Source organism: Protopterus annectens, chromosome 1.part1, assembly GCF_019279795.1.
Source record: "Protopterus annectens isolate FY-2018-M chromosome 1.part1, PAN1.0, whole genome shotgun sequence".
Taxonomy (NCBI): domain Eukaryota; kingdom Metazoa; phylum Chordata; order Ceratodontiformes; family Protopteridae; genus Protopterus; species Protopterus annectens.
The window spans coordinates 825,391,789-825,409,617 of record NC_056726.1 but is presented as its reverse complement, the minus strand read 5'-3'; the positions used below and the strand labels follow the sequence as shown (position 1 = coordinate 825,409,617).

General features: G+C 44.7%; 1 protein-coding gene across 2 annotated transcripts in view; it reads left to right on the top strand.

The window, feature by feature from the left end:
• The window catches only part of LOC122807596 (myosin-IIIb-like), a 2,420,886-nt gene that overhangs the window by 2,019,034 nt on the left and 384,023 nt on the right, over nucleotides 1-17,829 (top strand). For both annotated transcript variants that reach the window (XM_044078517.1, XM_044078510.1), the window contains exon 21: nucleotides 11,312-11,359. In XM_044078517.1, coding sequence (XP_043934452.1) covers nucleotides 11,312-11,359 — 48 coding nt within the window. The remainder of the gene's footprint in view (nucleotides 1-11,311; nucleotides 11,360-17,829) is intronic.

Sequence of the window (17,829 nt, the reverse complement as noted above, 5' to 3'; positions counted from 1 at the left end):
AAGGGGAAGAAATTAAAGATGTAAGAACTAGGTTTAGGTCCCAGGGCTCTGGTGGTTGTCTGATTGGAGGTCTGAGAAGAATGGCAGGATGGAACTGCTCTGATTGATGAATCAGGAGGTCTGGAGATGGTTCCAGAATCAATGGTTCCTCCCAAGAGATAGGGCATTAGGAAGGGGAACCAGACCTGGTGAGGCCAGTAAGGAGCAATGAGGATAAGGGTACTCTTTAACAGTTTTGCTTTCTGAATCACTTTTGGAATGAGAGGAAAAGCTGGAAAAGCATAAAGGAGTCCCGGAGGCCAGTTGTGGACCAGAGCATCCCTGGGTGACATCCCCAGATGAGGAATTAGGGCAAAGTAGCTGCTGTATTTGGTATTCATGTACATGGTGAATAGGTCACAGCAAGGCTGGCCCCATTTGCGAAAAATCTCTTTCGCAACTTCTGACTTCAGGGACCATTAATGAGGTATCAGAATTGCTCAACTGAGTTTCTCTATCACATTGGACTTCCCCGGGATGTGCGTTGCTATCAGAAAGCATTGAGTGTCCATTGGCCATTTCCGTACTCTTAAGGCCTCTCGACAAAGTGGGTAAGATTTAATTCCCCCTTGCTTGTTTATGTACCACACTACAGACATGTCTGACTGAATCGCAATTGTCCCTGTGGGAAGAGAACTGTGAAGTGCTTGCAACGCGTATAGCACCACTCTCATCTCCAGAACATTTATGTGCAAGTGGTTCTCATGGTTCTGCCTAGTACCTTGGACCATCATTCCCAGATAATGCCCCCCCCACCCTATCTGGGAGGCGTCCATGGTCAAAACTGCATTTTCTTGAGGGAGAACAAGTGGGCGACCTAAATGAAGTTCATCCGTATGTAACCATCATGTTAGATCCTTCTTGCAGGCGTTTGTGATGAGTATTTGGTGAGATGGGGAGATCCTGCATTGACCACTGGGCAAATAGTAGCCACAGACGTACTCATGTGCAGACGGGCTAGGGGAACTAAGAGAATGGAGGAAGCCGTAGTCCCTAGGACCTGAAGGACTATCCTGGCCTGTACTTTGTCTCTTTTCAGCAAGAATCTGACTTGGTCGCATACCAATTCTGTCCTTTCTGGTGTCAGTTTTGCTGTCATGGTGGTTGAGTCTATTTCTAAGCCTAAGAATACAGTGTGGTGCGATGGAGATAAGGCTAATTTTTTTAGGTTTATTGTAATGCCTAATCTGGGGCACAAGGATAGAGTCTTGTCCCTGGTTCTGATTATTTGGTGCTTGATGGTAGCAGTGAGGAGCCAGTCGTCCAGGTACAGAAACACCTGGAATCCATGACGTCTCAAGTGAGCCATTACCACTGCCATGCATTTAGTGAACACTCTGGGGGCTGTAGTGAGGCCAAAGGGCAATGTTTGAAATTGAAAATGACTGGCTTTCAGCCGAAAACGTAGGTGTCTTCTGGAGCACCTGTCCATTTTGATGTGGTAGTACGGGTCCTGAAGATCTATTGAGCACATCCAGTTGTATTTCCTGATAAAGGGAAAAATCGACTGCAGAGTGATCATTCGGAACTTCGATTTCTTTACAGACTTGTTGAGTTTGCTGAGATCTAGAATTGGTCTCCAGTCCCCTGTCTTTTTTGGAACTAAAAAGAATCGAGAATAAGTTCCGGATCCTATTTGCTCTGTGGGGACTTCTTGGATGTCTCTTTTTGTAGCAACGAGATGACCTCTGATGTTGCACAGTCTAGTTGAATGGGTGGCATGTCTGGTAGAGGCCGGTTTACCTGGGGATCGGAAACAAAGGGAATCAGGTAACCTCTGGATATTATGGTTTGTACCCAACGATCTTGGGACATGTTTAGCCAGGTGCTTAGGTATAGTGAAAGACGACCTCCAACTGCCTCCAGAGACGGACAGTCAGGCAACCCCTTAGGGGTGATGGAAGGGACGATCAGAGAAAGTTTCTCTATCTCCCTGATGTTGCGGACTTCCTCTGCCGCGAGGACAGCATCTTCCATTGTATCCTCTGCCTCTAGGGGGGAGGGTTGACCTTGTGCCTGAGGGAATCCTTTTTGGGATTTACGGAACCACCTTTTCCCTCCTGTTTGGCCCTTGGGATAGGGTCTAGAAGGAAGGGAGAAACTGACTCCAGTGGCAGATAAGATTTTCCCTTCCTGCCCGCACCTGGTCAAAGTCTGCTTTACCTGCGATCCAAAAAGAGTTGAACCATCAAATGGGACATTGGTAAAGGAAGACTTAAAGGATTCCGTGAAGTTACAGAGATGCATCCAGGAATGTCTCCTAAGAGAAATTCCTGCTGCGGCTGCCCTGCTGAATAGGAAGTCAGCCTCATGGAAGAGTTAGCTATCGATGTAAGGGTGAAGAGTTACGCAAATGCCTTATCCGTGGATTCTGAAGCTACTAAACCCTGAAGGGTATCTCCCAACTCCTTCAGGAGATCCCTTTGAAGTCTAGTAAAATGGGACAGGTAATTCAGTGCTCTTAAGGTAAATGCCGCTGAAGAGAAGGTACGCTTTCCATACCTATCCTTCGTCCTGGTCTCCTTATTAGGAGGATGGATATTGGAAGATGTCTGACAACTCCTTTTTTGTGGCCACTGCTACCACCATAGCATCAACAGGAACTCCCTTAGAAAGAAAGGACTTATCTTCTGGAGCAGTCATAAATTTGTTTGGCGTCCTTGGGACACGCTCCACTGTGTCTGGGGAGGTCCAGGCTTTCCGGAATATAACCCCTAAGAGCTGGTAATAAGGCGGTGTCACCCAGGAGGTGGAAGGTCGGGAACCAAAGGCCTCAAGATACTCCTAATAGGGTTAGAGGTCTTCCAATCACCCCTCTGTGTAAGGATTTCAAGGATGTCAGAAAAGGAGACCTCCTCAGAGGGGGATCTAGGGGACCCTTCTGGCTCATCCAAATCAGTGTCAGACATGACAGACTCAGGTGAGTCAGTATGCTTCCTCTTACAAAGTCTGTTACGAGAAGCTCTCCCAGTGGGATAATCTGGGGAGGTCTCGGAAGAGGGGACACCTCCAATGGGGGCTGCTTGAGTCTCTAGTTCCCTACGCTGAGGGTGTAGCGGGGAAGAAGAGGTTGCTGCCAGCTGCTGGTGGGACATCGGGTCCAAAGGCAGGGCTTTGGCACTGGACAAAGCTTTCTCTATTGCTTCAAAGGCCTTTCCACCCCACTCCGAAGATGACCTCTGCTCCGAGGAGACGGAAGGTAGGCTCAGAGCAGGAGGGACAGGCTCTGAAGCAGATGTGGGAGCCGAAGAGCCAAGAGGGAGGGTCAGTTCTGAAGAAAACCCGGGGTGACTATTCCCCTCGGAGTCGACTCGAGAGCGTCAGCTCCCAGATCCCTCAGCTGCAGACTGAGCCGCTGAGGATAGAGTTATCACTTCCGAGGAAGCAGGAAGAATTCTTGGAACTGAAGGAACCAGCATCGAAGAACCCGAAGTGTTTGGCTCTGAGAATGAAGCAGTCAGAGGAGGAGCATTAGACTGTAAATGGGGCGGCTCCGAAGCCCTTTTGTCTGGAAGGGCTAACTTTTTAGCCAAAGCCAGGTCACAGAGCAACCTCTTCATCACCCGCTCAATGCCCTCATCTGAAAGCGTCCTGGAGGAACGGGTGGAGACAGAAGGAGATCTCCTTTCTAATATAGATCACCTCAATTTTGGTGAAACAGGGTTGATGGCTGGTAATTGTCTCTGTACCGAAGGTTGCCTCGGCACTGAAGAGACTGACGGCACCGAGACAGAAGAAGCAGAATTGGCACCAGAACTCCTTGGCTCCGTCACTTTAGACATTTCAGACTGCTCCGAAGGTGGAGCCGAAGATTTTCTCTTAGTCTTGGGAGCTGTCTGACCAAGTTCCAGCTGTTCCTGGAAGGAACTGGTCATAAGACCCCGTCTATTAATTTACATTTCCTCTAATTAAGAACCCTAGTACTGAAGGCATGACAAAAGGTACAGGGTTCTTGTAAGTGAGCTTCTTCCAGACAGTACATACAGCTAGTGTGACTGTCAGTTAGTGACATATTTTGTGAACACTTGTCACATTTTTTGTACCCCGACAGGCGGTGTTCCTTATGTTTTCTATCTTTCTGTTTGGACATTGCTGACAAGAAATCAATGCTAACAATTTGCAACAAAAACACTAACTATAACAACAACACTGACTAAACTAATAGTAAAGTTATGAAGAGAAGAAATTATTTTATTTTTTTTTTTTTTAAGACTAACACTCAGGGAGGAAAGATCCTCTAATTTAATTGGGCAACTATGGCCCTCTAACTAAAATGGGCCATACAATCCAAAAGGGTGGAATCAAGCACACAACAACAACCACACAGGTAAAAGCTAATAACTATTAAAAGTATAAAGTGAAGAAAAAAGGACGAAAATACAAGATTTATCAAAAAAATCTTCTACTTGGGCGTCCGCGGTGGTGTAGCGGTTAGCATTGCTGCCTCACAGCAAGAGGTTCTCCAGTTCAATTCTCGGCTGGGGTGCCTTCTGTGTGGAGTCTGCATGTTCTCCCTGTGGTCATGTGGGTTTCCTCTGGATGCTCCGGATGTTCTTCGTCTCACATTGCTGCAGTCATAACCTGTGGGTAGTCCGCTGTCCTCGGTCGGCCCGAATACCAAAGAGTTAGGCTGGTGTCGGTCATGGGCGCCCGGAGCTGACGTCAGTACATAGTAGTACTTAAGTGCATGACCGACGCCATATCCTCAGTCTTTCTTGCCGCGTGGTCCGAAGCAGAAGCAGCGTTTGCAAGTGCCGTTCGGCGTTCTGAAATTTTCAGTTTTCGAGTTTCAGACCGAAGACCAAGTTGGGCTAAGTACCCCGTTGGGGAAAATTTTTGTCTTTTCTTGCCTCAGTTAATCCGGATGTCAGAAAAAGTTAATAATTGTATTTCTTGTGGGAAACAGATACCTCATAGGGACTATCATTCTCTTTGTATTCCTTGCTTAGGGCCTGAGCACAACGTAGTTGGGTGTCGCTTTTGCGCTAGATTTAATAAGCGCACCATTAAACGCAGATTAGACTGTGCTAGGCTTGTTTTCGGTAAGCGGTGTAACTACAACATGCCGTCGGATCCTCCGACGCCCGCTACCGCTAAAAAGTGAAAAGATAAGTCTTTAAGGTCTAAACCGGATGAGTTGTCCGTTGTGGACGCCGGTTCTATGGAATCTACGGTTGAATCTGTGGATCCAGCCGAGGTCTCGGCTGAATCCCAGGGGGAACCTTTACTTTTACAGGAGTTGGCCTCTCAGGAATTAGGTCAGGCAGAGGGTGCTTCTCAAGTTTCTGTGGTTCCATCCTTACAAAAGGTTATTAGGCCTTCTACTTCAGTCACTAAAGGCCCTGCTAAGGCTAGACCTGGTGTTTCTGGTACGGGCCACAGCCCTGGTTCTTCGGGCTCTGTTCCTAAAAAACATATGTTGAAAATGGCAGAGGATTTGATTACTTTGATCAGGGGTTCTATGCCCCCTCCAGAGAAGAGGCCTAGGGTGGAGACAGATTTAGAGGGAATGGAGCATTCCTCAGATTACTCTGAGTCCTCAGCTGAGGATATTCAGGGTTTTCCTCCCTATTCTGATTCGGACGCAGAGGATTCCTGTCCTTCTGCTTCACCTCCAGAGGATTTTTCCTTTTCTGAAACCTTGCATTCCATGAGGGAGCATTTCAGTGGGAAGGTCAGGATTTTTCTGATTCTCGTAAGAGGCTTAGAGAATTTTTGTTTTTGCCACAGCATAGACCTTTGGCTATTCCCCCTGTTTTAGATGTTGTTCAGGATGTTTTTTCTGAAGCTTCCCTTAATCCTGATTCTTTACCCCCTGCCCCTGTCAAGCCAGACAGGTATTAGAGTTCCAGAGGCACATAAATATTTGTATAAGAGCCCTAGAGCCGACCCGGAAACTATTATTCAAGGGCCTAAGGGTGTCAGGGCTTCTGTGGTTAAGAATCCAGTTCCTTTGGATAAAGATTCTAGAGCATTGGATAGGTGGGGTAAAAAAGTGTACACCTCTTCTACGTTAGCTATGAGGGCTTTAAATTGCCAATTCCATATGCTGAAGTATCAAAACTTTCTGTTAGGTCAATTGAAAGCTAAGGTAGATGCTTTAGCTGAGGGTATAGAGTGTAAGGAATTGCAGGAATTGGTTCATGCTTCAGATCAAGTTGGTAAACATTCCTTGCAGTGTGGCTTCGATGCCCTTCAGGCTTCTTCCAGGGTGGCTGCTACTGGTTCAGTTATTCGTAGACATGCCTGGCTTAAGGATCAGAATTTGTCAGAGCATATTAAAGCTCGAATTTTGGAGGCTCCCCTTCAATCTGAAGTTCTTTTTGGTTCCCCTGTGGAGTCAGTTTTGAAAAAGATGGAAGACAAAGCTAAGTCTATGCAGACAGTTAAGGAATTTTTGCAAGTGCAGCCCCCTAAGTTTAGCAGGAATTGGCCTGCAAGAGGATGGTCTTACCCTTCTTCGGATTTTCAGTCTAAGGGCAGATCTAGACGTGGTAGGGGCAGGGCTCACGCTCAGGGTTCTTTCAGACCTAGGACTTGGAGTTCTCCTGCACAATCTTCTGGTGAGGGCAGGGGTCAGCCTTTTCGTAAACAGACCCAATGACCTGTATCTTCAGCTGCCAGACCCTTCTCTTCTGGCAGCTCCTCTAGGAGGAAAGTTGGCACTTTTCAAACAAAATTGGCATTTGGTCACCCAGGACAAATGGGTGTTGGACATAATAAATCAAGGCTACAAGTTTTATTTTCACACTTTTCCCCCTTTCAAAGGCATGCCAGATGTACCTCCTCAGCAAAGGCTGGAGGCTCAGGAACAAATTTCTTTGCTTTTACAGATGGGGGCAATCCAGGTGGTACCTTCGTCAGAAGAAGGCCTAGGGTTTTATTCTCGTCTATTCCTAGTGCCAAAGAAAGGAAACACTTGGAGGCCAATTCTGGATTTGTCCATTCTCACTACATACCTAGACATTCCAAAGTTCAAGATGTTAACATTACAGCAACTTCTGCCTCTGCTAGGCAAAGATCACTGGATGGTTACTCTGGATCTCAAATAAGCCTATTTTCACATTCCTATCAGGCCCAGCTGCAGGAGATTCCTGCGTTTTCGGGCTGGTACTTCTCATTATCAGTTCTCTGCATTGCCCTTTGGTTTATCTGCTGCGCCCAGGGTGTTCACAAAGGTTCTGGCTCCTGTAATAGCTTTCTTAAGACTGAGGGGAATACAAATTTATCCTTATCTGGACGATTGCCTGATTCTTGCTCAAGACAAAGACAAGTTACTTCAACAGCTACAGTATGTGATGACAGTTTTAAGGTGCCTAGGGTATTCTGTGAACGAAACAAAGTCCAGTCTAGTACCCTCTCAGGACATGTGCTTTCTGGGTGTGAGACTGAATACAGCCTCTCAGATGGCTTTTCTGACCCCGGACAAACAAAGAACTCTTCACCTATACTTCCAGCAATTATCAGTACTGTCCAGGCTGACTGCAAAGACAGTCCTTCAAGCCTTGGGGTTCATGGCATCTTGCATTCTGGTACTTCCCAATGCCAAACTGCATATGAGGAAGCTACAATGGTATCTCAAAAGTGTATGGACTCAACACTGCCACGATTTGGACACTGTCATTCCGATAATACCTTGCATCCAGAAAGAATTCTTGTGGTGGGCTCAGGAATGTCACCTAAACAAGGGACTCTCTGTGGCCCGACCAGAGGCGAGTCAGATCTTAACGACGGATGCCTCAGACCTGGCTTGGGGAGCACACTTCAATGGGAAATGGATTCAAGACATGTGGCCTCCCAAACTACAGCATTTGCATATCAACATGAAGGAGATGTTAGCAGTCCAGTTTGCCCTGATGGCTTTCAAGGGCCTACTTCAACCAGGACAGGTGTTGATTCAAACAGACAACACTACAGTCATGTGGTACATCAACAAGCAGAGTTCAAGATGTTAACATTACAGCAACTTCTGCCTCTGCTAGGCAAAGATCACTGGATGGTTACTCTGGATCTCAAAGAAGCCTATTTTCACATTCCCATGATGAGAATAACAAAAAGCAATACAATTACCAATCCACTTTGAAATAGTCTGCTTTGAAACAGCTTTCCCTTGTGAACCCAAAGCAAAAGAAACAAATAACCCATTCTTACCCTCTTTGCAGACAAGCTATGATATTGTGGGAGACTGCTCTGGGGTTGCACATCACTCTTCAAGCACGGTTTCTGCCAGGAGCACAGAACTCCCTAGCAGATGTTTTGAGCAGGCAAATTGTGGATCCCCACGAGTGGAAATTGGATCCTCAGGTATTTCAACAGTTGACAGTGGCTTGGGGAACTCCAGACATAGATCTGTTCGCTTCTCCTCTAAATTTCCAACTACCAACATTTTGCACAAAGCTGTTTCACCCAAAAGCTTGGAAAGTGGATGCTCTATCTTTCAGTTGGAACAACCTTCACGTCTATGCCTTTCCTCCTCTGCCTCTCCTTACCAAGGTACTCTTGAAAGTCAGGCGGGACAAGCCTTGCATGATTTTAATAGCACCAGATTGGCCACGACAGCACTGGTATCCTCTGCTGAGGAGTTTAATTCAGGAACCTCCTTGGCCTTTGCCACAGCTTCCTCACCTGTTGTCCCAGTCAAGCAGTCATTTGCTCAATGTCAGGGTGCAGTCCCTGCATCTAACGGCCTGGCGTATTCTGTTTTAGAGCCTGTGAGTTCGCAGCTTCCTCAACAGGTTTTAGATGTCATTTTGGAAGCTAGACGGCCCAGCACCAGAAAAGTTTATGCTGATAAATGGAAGAGATTTTTTCTTTGGAGCACAGCAAAGGACTTTGATGTCTCGGTACCTAATTTGAGTTTTACACTGCAGTACCTTACTGGATTACTAGACAAGGGTTTGTCGTTTTCCTCTGTGAAGGTTCATGCTGCAGCCATTTCTGCTCACTATGATTGTGACCCTCCTTTATTTTCTCACCCTTTGTTTAAGCAATTCCTTAGAGGGGCAAAAAATATAAGACCCCCACGTAGAGCTCCTACTCCTTCCTGGTATCTCAATTTTGTGTTGGAGAAGCTTACTTTGCCTCCTTTTGAACCTGCAGCTACGTCTGAATTGAAGTTTTTGTCTTGGAAGACTGCTTTTTTGTTGGCCATTACTTCTGCCAGAAGGGTATCTGAATTGCAGGCTCTCATGGCAGTTGAACCCTTTCTAATATTCCATAAGGATAAAGTTTATTTGCGTACTAACCCTACTTTCATGCCAAAAGTGATTTCTAATGTGGCCTTGAACCAGTCTATCCATTTGCCTACCTTTTATGCTGATCCCCAAAATAAGGGGGAAAAATCTTGCATTCTTTGGATATACACAGGCAGTTACGTTATTATTTGAGCAGAACTAAGGAGTTCAGACAGACTCAACAGTTATTTGTTTCTTTTGCTTTGGGTTCACAAGGGAAAGCTGTTTCAAAGCAGACTATTTCAAAGTGGATTGGTAATTGTATTGCTTTTTGTTATTCTCATCATGGGAAAAATGTTCCTGCTGGGATTCGACCCCATTCCACTAGGGCTACTGCCACTTCTACTGCTTTTTTGAGGGGTGTAGCTACTAAGGATATTTTGGAAGCAGCTACTTGGAGTTCAGTTCATACTTTTACTAAGCATTACCATCTCAGTCTTTTCTCCAAGTCCAGGGCTGGGTTTGCCACTGCAGTCTTACAGGGCATGTTAGCAGCCCCTAATGCTTTTTAGTTTGCCAGCCTCCCTTTTCCTTTGCTTTGGGATTCTACCCACAGGTTATGACTGCAGCAATGTGAGACGAAGAACATAGTACAGTTTTGTACCTACCATAAATGTAGATGTTCGAGGATCCACATTGCTGCAGTCCTATTTTCCCTCCCTCCTTCCCCTCTTTGGTTTGGGGTTGTTGTTGTTGTTGTTGTTGTTATTGTTACTTGGGGATAATTGTTATTTTTTCTCCTTTGGGGCTCTGGCCTTTTCTTTTTAAGGCCTTCTGACATCTGGGGCAAGAAAGACTGAGGATATGGCGTCGGTCATGCGCTTAAGTACTACTACGTACTGACGTCAGCTCCGGGCGCCCATGACCGACGCCAGCCTAACTCTTTGGTATTCGGGCCGACCGAGGACAGCAGACTACCCACAGGTTATGACTGCAGCAATGTGGATCCTCGAACATTTACATTTATGGTAGGTACAAAACTGTACTTTTCCTGCCATATCCCAGAGATATGCTGTAGGTGGATTGGACACTCTGAATTGGCTCTAGGCATGAGTGCGTGCATGTGTGTGCCTTCTGTGGAAGGTTGGGCACCAGGCTGGCAACTCAACACCGTAAAACTCCACTGCCAGTCATGAGCGGACGGGTAATCCGCTGTGGCGACCCCTAACCAGGATAAGCCAAAAGTAGATCAAAAAATCTTCTACTTCGCCAACAAGCCAGTAAGGAGACAACCTCAAAGCTTTCACGGCAAATGAGATCTGGGGAATTGCCGTGAGGCACCATGGGATAGGGGTTAGCCACAAGCCAGTAAAAGCTCTTGAGCTTTAGTATCGGCCGAGTCAGAGCCGAGTATCGACTCCGAACCCATCCAGCAAGAATTATGGCGAGATAGGACTACATAACATCTGATATTAAAATGAGGTTTAAATAAGCTTATACAACGGAAATTTGTATATTCCATCTGTACTTTAGATGGCTAACTGATATTTTACTGGAAACATAATTCAAGTGTTTATAAATCTTTTTACAAGTTGTACTACTGTATATAGTGAATATGTACTATGTATGATGCATTTTAATGTAATTATGTAACTTGTTTTACAGTTTAATTGCTGACAGTTGATTTTTTTAGTTGTAGTTCTTAAAACTGTGTTTTAAGTTATAATGCTGGCTGTGTGCTTGTAAAACATAATTTTCTATGGATCTGGTTTTCCGATTAAGTCCATTAAATAAAGGACAAAAGTGCTAGTATTGGATTTGTTTTTTGGCTTACTTCTCCACCTATTCTGGTATTTTGGTGTTGAGTTTGAGTTTAGTAGTTTTTATATTTACTGGTAACTTTAACAAGAACTTGTTTGTTTACAGTTCTGTGTCCTGTTGACCAGATAACATCTTTCTATGAAATTGCCCAGTTGGTTATACCTATCTGTATGCCAGCCATTGAGATTTGTTGCTGTTTGCTTAACATTTTTAAATTAAATTTCATTTCATTGATAAAACAGTTGTATAAAACTGACAGTTTTGTTTGATTTCTGCAGCTGTGAGGCCATACTTCATGCTACTAATCTGAAAGGGTGGAACATTGGGTAAGTGTGTATGAGAAGTTAACTGATACAAGCTAATGTGATGAATGTTCTGCATTATCTCCATGTTACATTTTATTAAGTTGTTATATTCACTGTCTTGTAAGGTACACTTTCAGTGAAAATTTCTGAGAGTATTTCACTGTGTGATATAAAAGTTAAATTGTAGTAAAGAAAATATTTTCTCCATCATAGCAGCAGATCATAATCCTAAAAAAGTACAGAAGGAATGAGTCATTTTTGCAGTTGCCATAGGTAAACAAAGCTATTGTGAAGACAGATGTTCTTCATCCCACATTGCTGCAGTCCTAACACTTGGGTAGTCCGCTGTCCCAGTCGGCCCGAATACCAAAGTATAACGTCGGTCAGGGCGCATTAGTCTGACGTCAGGACATCAGGGTACAAATGCGCATGACCGACGTCATATCCTCAGTCTTTTTTGCCGCATGGTCCGATGCAGAAGCAGTATTGCGAGTGCAGGTTGGCGTTCTGAAATTTTCTGAAGTCGGAGTTTCAGACCGAATCAAAGTTGGCTAAGTACCCGTTGGGAATATTTTGTTTTTCTTGCCTCAGTATTTAACCGGATGTCAGAAAAAGTGAATAATTGTATTTCTTGTGGGAAGCAGATACCTCATAGGGATTACCATACCTTGTGTATACCTTGCTTAGGGCCTGAGCACGACGTTGTTGGATGTCGCTCTTGTGCTAGATTTAACAAACGCACTATTAAGAGAAGGTTGGACTGTGCCAGGTTAGTTTTTGGGAAGCGTTGTAATTATAAAATGCCGTCGGATGCTCCGGCCAAAAAGCGCAAGGACAAAGCAGCAAAGCCTAGGTTGGAAGAACCGCCTGTCCCGGACGCCGGTTCTTTAGAGGCTCGTGGAGCCGGAGGTTCTGCCAGAAGTCTCTTTGGAGTCTCAGGGAGAGACTTTACTGTTACAGGATGTTTCCTCTCAGGAGGTAGGCCAGGCTGAGGGGGCTTCCCAGGTAGCTGTTCTCCCTCCCTTCCTAAGGTGGTTAGGCCCTCCCTTCTGTTTCCAAGGCTTCTTGAGAGGCAGGCCAGGTTTAACTTCAGTGGGGTTTCTCCTAGTTCTTCAGGGTCTCTGCCTAAGAAACATATGCTTAAAATGGCAGAAGATTTGATTACTATGATTAGAGGTTCTATGCCCCTCCTGATAAGAGGCCTAGGGTGGAACCTGAGCTTGAGAGTTTTGAGCAGTGTTCGAGGCTTCTGAGTCTTCTTGAAGACTTGCAGGAGTATCCTCCTTATTCTGATTCTGATGTAGATGATTCTACTCCTTCGCTTCTCCTCCTGAGGATTTTTCTTTTCAGAGACTCTTCATTCCATGAGGGAGCATTTTAAATGGGAAGGTCAAGATTTCTCTGATTCCAGGAAAAGGCTAAGGAATTTTTGTTTTACCCCAGCACAGGCCTTTGGCTATACCTCCTGTTCTGGATGTGGTGGAAGATGTTTTTGCAGAGGCTTCCTGAACCCTGATTCTTTGCCTCCTGCTCCAGTTAAACCGGATAGGTATTATAGGGTGCCTGAAGCTCATAAGTATCTTTTAAGAGTCCTAGGGCAGACCCAGAAACCGTTTCTCAGGGGCCTAAAGGTGTTAAGGCTTCTGTTGTTAAAAATCCTGTTCCTCCTGATAGAGGCAAGGGCTTTGGATAGATGGGGAAAGAAGGTGTATACTTCTTCCACTTTAGCCATGAGGGCTTTGAATTGCCAGTTCCACATGTTAAAATACCAAAATTATCTCCTTTCACAATTGAAGTCTAAAGTGGATGCTCTGGCAGAAGGTATTGAGTGTAAAGAGTTGCAGGATTTAGTTCATGTTTCTGAACAGGTGGGTAAGCATTCTTTGCAATGTGGTTTTGATGCTGTACAGGCCTCTGAGGGTGGCTGCCACTGGTTCTGTTCTTCAGGCACGCCTGGTTGAGGGATCAGAATTTGGCTGAGCATGTTAAGACAAGGATTTTAGATGCTCCGTTACAATCTGATGTGTTGTTTGGTTCGCCTGTGGAAGCAGTTTTAAAGAAAATGGAGGACAAGGCTAAGTCTATGCAGACTGTTAAAGATTTTTGCAGGTTCAACCTCCAAGTTTAGTAGAAATTGGCCTACTAAGGGGTGGACATATCCTTCTTATGATTCCCAGTCTAGGGGTAGGTCTAGACGGGAGGGGCAGAGCTCAAGGTTCTTTAGGCCTAGAACAGGAGTTCACCTGCTCAGTCTTTTGGTGAGGGCAGGGGTCAGTCCTTTCGTAAACAGACCCAATGACCTGCCTTTTCAGCTGCCAGAGCCTTCTCGCCTGGCAGCACCTTTGGGAGGAAGGCTGGCACTTTTCAAAGAAAATTGGAGTTTAATTACCCAAGACAGATGGGTTTTGGATATCATTCACCACGGTTACAGGTTTTATTTCCATACCTTGCCTCCTTTCAAAGGCATGCCAGACATTCCTCCTCTACAAAGAAAAGAGGCTCACAAGCAAATTTCTCTGTTACTCCAAATAGGGGCCATTCAGCCGGTTCCTATGCCAGAAAGGGGCCTAGGATTTTATTCTCGCCTGTTCCTAGTACCAAAAAGGGGACGTGGAGACCAATTTTGGATTTGTCTATCCTCAACACTTATCTGGACATTCCCAAGTTCAAGATGTTGACCTTGCAACAGCTTTTACCTCTGCTGGGAAAAGATCATTGGATGGTAACTTTAGATCTCAAGGAGGCTTACCTTCATGTGCCTATCAGACTAAGTTGCAGGAAGTATCTGCGTTTTGCTGGGAATTCCCATTATCAGTTCTCTGCATTGCCCTTTGGCTTATCTACTGCGCCCAGAGTATTCACAAAAGTTCTGGCTCCAGTGATAGCTTACTTCAGGCTAAAAGGAATACAAATCTATCCTTACTTGGACGACTGCCTGATTCTGGCTCAAGAAAAGGAAGACCTTTTCAGCATTTGGAATATGTGATAGCAGTGCTAAGATGCCTGGGGTATTCTGTGAACGAAATAAAGTCCAGTCTAGTACCCTCTCAAGACATGTGCTTTCTGGGTGTGAGACTGAATACAGCAACCCAGATGGCCTTTTTAACCCCGGACAAACAAAAGAATCTTTCACTTTACTTCCATCAACTATCTCTTCAGTCCGGGCTGACTGCAAGGACAGTCCTTCAAGCCTTAGGGTTCATGGCATCTTGTATTCTGGTGCTTCCCAATGCCAAACTGCATATGAGGAAGCTGCAATGGTATCTCAAAAATGTATGGACACAGCACTGCCAGGATTTGGACACTGTCATTGGGGAGCTCATCTGAATGGAAAGTGGATACAAGACAAGTGGCCTGCCAGACTACAGCATCTACATATCAACATGAAGGAGATGTTGGCAGTCCAGTTTGCATTACTGGCTTTCAAGGAGTTACTTCTTCCAGGGCAGGTGTTGATTCTAACAGACAACACAACTGTCATGTGGTACATCAACAAACAAGGGGGAACACATTCTTATCCTCTATGCAGGCAAGCAGTGATTTTGTGGGAGACTGTGCTCAGCTTGCAACTAAATCTTCAGGCAAGGTTTCTGCCGGGAGCACAGAACTCCTTAGCAGATGTGTTAAGCAGACAAATCATGGATCCCCACGGAAACTGGATCTTCATGTATTTCAAAATTGACAGTGTCATGGGGAACTCCAGACATAGATCTGTTCGCTTCTCCACTAAACCACCAGCTGCCAAAGTTTTGCAAAAGGTTTCATCACACAGCTTGGAAAGTGGATGCTCTTTTTCAGTTGGAAAAATCTTCATGTGTACGCCTTTCCGCCTCTGCCTCTCCTCCCAAAGGTACTCCTAAAGGTCAGACAAGACAAGCCAAGGATGATTTTAATAGCTCCAGATTGGCCTCGACAACACTGGTACCCATTACTGAGGAGTCTGGTAAGGAAGCCTCCATGGCCTTTACCTTTGATTCCACACCTATTGTCTCAGAGGGACGGTCATCTACTCAATGTCAAGCTTCACTCTTTTCATCTAACAGCCTGGCATATTCTGTTTTGAACCACAGCAGGTCTCAACTTCCTCAACAAGTTTTGAATGTGATTATGGAAGCCAGGAGACCTAGTACAAGGAAAGTGTATGCAGACAAATGGAAGAGATTTTTATTTTGGAGTGCAGCAAAGGATTTGGAGGTTTCTGAGCCTAATTTGAGTGTGGCTCTTCAATATCTTACTGAATTATTGGACAAAGGTTTGTCTTTCTCTTCCATTAAGATTCATGCTGCAGCAATTTCCTCACTATGATTGTGACCCACCATTGTTTTCTCATCCTTTGTTTAAGCAATTTCTTAGAGGGGCAAAGAATATAAGACCCCCACGTAGAGCTCCTACTCCTGCTTGGGACCTCAATTTTGTGTTGGAGAAACTTACTCTACAACCTTTTGAGCTCTGCTACTGCTGAATTGAAATATTTGTCATGGAAGACTGCTTTTTGTTGGCCATTACTTCTGCAAGAAGGGTTTCTGAATTGCAGGCCCTTATGGCGTTGAGCCTTTTTGATTTTCCATAAGGATAGGGTATCATTACGCACTAATCCTTCCTTTATGCCTAAGGTGGTCTCTAGTGTGGCTTTAAACCAAACTATTCATTTGCCCACTTTTATGCTGATCCCCAAAATAAGGGGAAAAGATTTTGCACACTTTAGATGTACACAGGCAGTTATTATTTAAGCAGGACTAAGGATTTTAGGCAGTCTCAGCAGTTGTTTGTTTCTTTTGCTTTGAGTTCTCAGGGCAAGCCTGTGTCAAAACAAACTATTTCTAAGTGGATTGGGTTTTGCATTGCATTTTGTTATTCCCATCATGGCAAGGAGATTCCAGCTGGGATTAGGCCTCATTCCACTAGGGCTACTGCCACTTCAACAGCATTTCTAAGGGGTGGCAACTAAGGATATTTTGGAGGCAGCTACTTGGAGTTCAGTGCATACTTTCTCTAAGCATTACCACCTTCCTCTCTACTCTAAATCTAGGGCTGGTTTTGCCACTATTTTGCAGGGCATGTTGACAGCTCCAGCTTCTTTATGATTTGCCAGCCTCCCTTACCTCTGCTTTGGGATTCTACCCAAGTGTTAGGACTGCAGCAATGTGGGATGAAGAACATAGTACAGTTTTGTACCTACCATAAATGTAGATGTTCAAGATCCACATTGCTGCAGTCCAACCTCCTTCCCCTCTGTGTTTAGGGGTGGTTGTGTGGTGGGGTTGTACTTTTGTAAATTGTATATATTGTATGTATATATTTGGTACAGGAGTGTTTGGTGTTTTTTGGTTTTGGCCTTATCTTTTTAGGGTCTTCTGACATCTGGGGCAAGAAAAGACGGAGGATATGACGTCGGTCATGCGCATTTGTACCCTGACGTCCTGACGTCAGACTAATGCGCCCTGACCGACGTCAGCCTTATACTTTGGTATTCGGGCCGACTGGGACAGCGGACTACCCAAGTGTTAGGACTGCAGCAATGTGGATCTTCGAACATCTACATTTATGGTAGGTACAAAACTGTACTTTATTGTGTATCAGTTGTCTGCAAAGTAAGAGTTGTGGTAATTTTTCAGGGTGGCTTTTTTACCCTTTCTCAAGCGCACATTGGTTTGGTAATTTGTGCCACCTTGTGATGCTGTGGAAAAATCCTTAAAGCATTTTGTTTGGTTGTTGAAGAGTTGAAAAAGTACAGAAGAAAAAATAACTTCTAAAAACAGTTGTGTCAAACAGACACCTCTCAAATATAAAAAAGAAGGTCTGTGGAATTGTTTCTCTTATTCGCCTAACAGATGCAGAGTGAACAGCAATGAGTTCTCCATGAAAGTATGTTCTTTGAAGACATGGCTAATATAGCAATAACCCATGGATGGGTGAGGGTAAGGCTGGATTAACCCACAGTTGGTGTGGTTTGATCACGAGTGCGGTCCAGCTGACCGGAATTTTTTCCATTGGTATATGCTCGATTTACAACAGGCATGCTAGTTGGGCTTGACCAATCAGCATGCTCATTTTTGAATGTTAATGGCCTGTCATTGTATAATTGCAGAAGTAAACTAGAATGCCATTACTAGATTTGCATATTGTGGTCACATTTTCTCAGGACATGGCTAATTGCAGATAATTAACCAGTTAAACTAGATTTGCATACTGTAGTCACGTGTTTATTCTTGGTATATACTAAGCTAGCGACCACCAGGACTATTATAAGCCTAAACACACTAACCCACTTGTGTCCCTGTGTATCACTGGCGTTTATTTTGAAGGGGGAATGCTACAATGTTTTTAAAGTTTATGGGGCAGGGAGTATATTAGTTTGGGCATAGTTACTGATGGTCTCTGAGACCAGTGGTGAATTTCCAATATCCCATCAGTTGGTCAAGGTTACACTTAAATAAGGATAGGGATGGACTCTGCTTCACATGGATGGGAATCCTGTGAGATACATGTCT